The sequence below is a fragment of the Octodon degus genome, unplaced genomic scaffold, assembly GCF_000260255.1.
Source record: "Octodon degus isolate 3935 unplaced genomic scaffold, OctDeg1.0 scaffold00092, whole genome shotgun sequence".
NCBI lineage: Eukaryota > Metazoa > Chordata > Mammalia > Rodentia > Octodontidae > Octodon > Octodon degus.
In genome coordinates this window covers 8,948,139-8,951,828 of record NW_004524668.1, presented here as the reverse complement: position 1 = coordinate 8,951,828, position 3,690 = coordinate 8,948,139, and the positions used below count along the sequence as shown (strand labels likewise).

Genomic DNA, 3,690 nt, shown 5'->3' with positions numbered 1-3,690 from the left:
GCCCCGGCGCCCGCCTCCCGGCGCTGACGGCCTCGCTCGGAGCCGGCGAGGGGGAGCCGGCCAGCGCGGTCGCCGGCACGCCGCCCAGCATGGTCCGGGAAACCAGGCATCTCTGGGTGGGCAACTTACCGGAGAACGTGCGGGAGGAGAAGATCATCGAGCACTTCAAACGGTGAGTGCGCGCCGCGAGGCGAGGCTCGTCGCGCCCGTCCTCCTCTGCCACCCGCCGGCCCGTTGACGGCCGCCACCCGAGCCAGCGCGGGGACCCATCACGGACCGGCGGGCGGCGCGCGGTGCCCGCTCCCCCCGCTGTTGTTTGCCCCTTCCCCACGACGGGAAAGGAGGCGCTCCCTCGTCCCCAGCCGGCCCTCGCCGAGCCGGTCGTGGTCGCGTCCTTGCGCGCCACTCTCCGCTCCGAGCGGCCGGGCCGGGACCCGAGCCCGCCCGACAGCCTCGGCCCGGCGCGCCGGGGTCCCGCAGCAGTTTCTGCGATCCGTGTTCGAAATGTCGGCCCCTGAGCGGGAGAGACTCAGGGAAACCCGAGGCTCGGTAGCTGACGCCGGAGAGGGCGAGGTGGGAAGGAGCCCTGGACCCCGGGCCCTCTCGGGGCGCCGCGCGCGGTGGAGGTGGCGGGCGCTTGCGTGTGTGCAGGGCTGGGTGGAGGAGGACGCCTGGAGTTGTTACTGTGATTGTTGGGGTGCTTTTCGCCCTGAGCCCGCCGGGTCTGCGGGTGGCGGTCGGGACCCCGATCCCGCCGGGAAGGCGAGCAAGAGGGGAGGAGATGCGGCAGCCCTTGAAAGCGCTGCTCTGCAGCCTCAAATTCGGCTTATGCAAGCCTTTCAGGACTGGAGGTGGCTGTTCTCAATTTCCATGAATATATTTTGCCTGCTAAACATAGGGATAAATACTGCTGTCGAATGCTTACTTAATTAGTGGCATTTATTTAGCGCTTGTTTTCTTTGTGAGTGTGTGTACAGTAACTGGCAGAGGACCTCAGGATCCCATACTATTTTAAAATGAGTTAGACTTGGCGCACAATGGGAAGGACCTTAGCAAATCTGCGATTGTTTTCCAAATCGCCGTTCTGTGGATAGTGACGACCCAGAAAGGCTCCTTCTGTTTGCTCTTGATTCCTCTTACTCGTGAATGAGGGAATTACGGAGTGTCCTTATTAGTGAGTCACCATGGGAAAAATGGGTTGCGTCGCTGCCGTGCGGCCGCTGGGATGGGGAAATGGGCGCAGCGGCCGCAGGGCTCCGGTCTTGTAGATGGAGGAAGGACCATCGATTCGGTTTGGAGGTGGCTGTTACCCGAGTATTAAATCTTCCCCGCTGCGGCGCGCGTTTGCGCGTGTGAGAAGAAGCCGGGCATAGCGAGACCATTCATAACCTGCTAAATCGCCCTCGGCGGGCCCGGGGGAGGGGCGCGCTTGCCGGGACTCCGGGTGTTTACTACGTTGTGCCTGAGAATCGGGAGAGACGAGGGAGGTCGGGAGCGCGCGGTCTGCCTCGGTGCGCCAGGTGGAAGGGCGGACTGCGGGCTGAGTCGCGAGCAGATGGGAACTTTCCTGGCGCTGCTCCACCCCTTGCCCGCCCCTCGCCCCCCTCCCGTCCCCCGCTATCTTCAGTGCTTGGTGGAAAATCATTTAGGTTCACGTTATTGGAATGGAAAACCCACTGAGATGTGCTCACTTTGATCTCCTTGTGGACTTTCTCTGTAGGTCTCTGCCTGGGAAATTCGTTTGCCCCGACGTGCAGACACGTGCACTGCAGCATTCGCCCTCTCCTCTGTTCTGTGCCTAGACGTGTCACTTCCCATTATGCAGATTTTAGCGACATTGCTTGCCTCAGGCGGGGACTTTGACCCCTCTGCAAGTTGAGGGGCAGAAGAAAGGAGCCAGGGAATGGTTCGGGTCCGCTCCGGGAGGTTTGTGAGCCGGCGGTGCTGCGGTCCGGCTCGTGTGAATGACTCTCTAAAATGGCGGCCAGGACCCACTTTATGTGGGAATCAGCAGAGCCGATCTCAGAGTGCGCGGGGGGTGGGGAGGCGGCGGGAGGATGCGAGCTGCCGCGGAGCGAGAGCGGCGGGCTGGAAGAACAGTGCCGTATTAAAAGGGCTTAGCTGGCACATTGCTCACGCCTGCGTTTAAAGGCATATCTTACCTATTGCAGACTAAAAGCAGATACTGCTGATAGAAATAGGTTATTAGGAGCTAAACAGGCCTTGTGTCCCTCAAACTCTCATTATTTTAAAGGTGACTTATTTTATCTTTAAACAAATTTGAGTAGTGTGTTTTAAAATAATACTCAGATGTGTGTAAGAAATATCTTCCCTTCACTTCTGACCTTCCTGTTTCTCATCCCCCACTCCCTTAACCGACGAGAGTGGTCGCGTTCAGGGTAGTATGGCCGGAGACCCTTATTTCTGATTTCTTGTGTATTTTTCTGCACCTGGAAGAAGTGTTATTTCTGATCCAGCGGTGGAGCTAAATGCACCAGCCTTTTAAAATCCCTGTTATGTGGAATATGTTTTGTAAAATCTGTGATTGCTACTTGAACGGAAAATGAAATCTGAATGATTGAAATGAAAGGGATAAAGGTAGTTGTACCAAAGCCATAGCTCCGCAAGAAAACCTGATGGTATTCACCTCTGGTGAATCAGAATGAAAAAAACCCCATGTAATTCTTATATTAAAAATGAAGCTTAAGTGCCCTTTTCCCTAGTTGATTACAACATTAACTAATAACTGTCTTACAGGATTAAGAGGTGTACACTGGGAATACATTATATAAAACATTTTCAACATGAATGTTCTCTTAACAGTGATTAGGCTTTTGCACTCAGTGTTTGGATTTTTTTTTTTTTTATTACTAAGATTAGGCCAAACAGCTGTGGGGGCAGGGAAGCACAAGAGACATTTTAAGGAGGTAGGGGAGATTAGTCATTTAAAATATAAATAAAAATATGTATATGCATTTTGATCAGTATTTTGGGGGGGGACAATAGATTGAAGGAAGGATGCTTAGTGATTTGGCTTTTTTCCCTCATTGCCAAAGAAAGAACAAACCCTTAGAATATAATCAGAGTATTTTTTAAAAATTGGCTTTACCTTCTTGCACAATAAAAAATCTATTGTGTTCATTCTCTTTACAGCTTTCCATATGGTGAATTAAAAAAAAAAAATAAACGAGGGCTATTTCTGAATCAGGTTTTAGTTAACAAAGATTCATTACCGTTGCACAATGGAGAAAGTCCTTTCCTTTGTATGTTAGCCGAGTTGAAGGGGGAAGGGAGGAATTACACAACAATTGGTAGCTGTCTTAGTTGTGAGAGGTGTGTACACAGGCAACTCTTTGAATTAAAATGGGCAAATGAATAGAACCTTTTAAAGATTTAAAAATTCTGTGTTCCTTATTTTGAGATATTAAGCAAGTCACATATTAGGTTCTTCCCATACATTTCCCACCCCTAGTTTTACAGATTAGGTTAAACATGCAAAGGTTGAGTGAGTTGGCTCCTCATGTAAATGTGTTGTCAAAGAATGAGACCCTTATGTGTTTTTCTGCTAATTTTGAATGTTTTATCACAATGGTTTTCCAGAGTTTAAATATCTGAAATAAGTGTTACATCACATATATTCAGATAAATGAGGAAGAATTTCCTTGCCTTTACTTGATATATAACTAGAGG

The 3,690-nt window shown here is 51.0% G+C and overlaps 1 protein-coding gene across 1 annotated transcript in view; it reads left to right on the top strand.

The window, feature by feature from the left end:
• Positions 1 to 8: 8 nt before the first annotated feature.
• Spen (spen family transcriptional repressor) overlaps positions 9 to 3,690 on the top strand; it is a 108,122-nt gene continuing 104,440 nt past the window's right edge. The window contains exon 1 of the mRNA XM_004637769.2: positions 9 to 172. Within this exon, the coding sequence (XP_004637826.1) occupies positions 90 to 172 (83 nt within the window). The 5' untranslated portion in view covers positions 9 to 89. The remainder of the gene's footprint in view (positions 173 to 3,690) is intronic.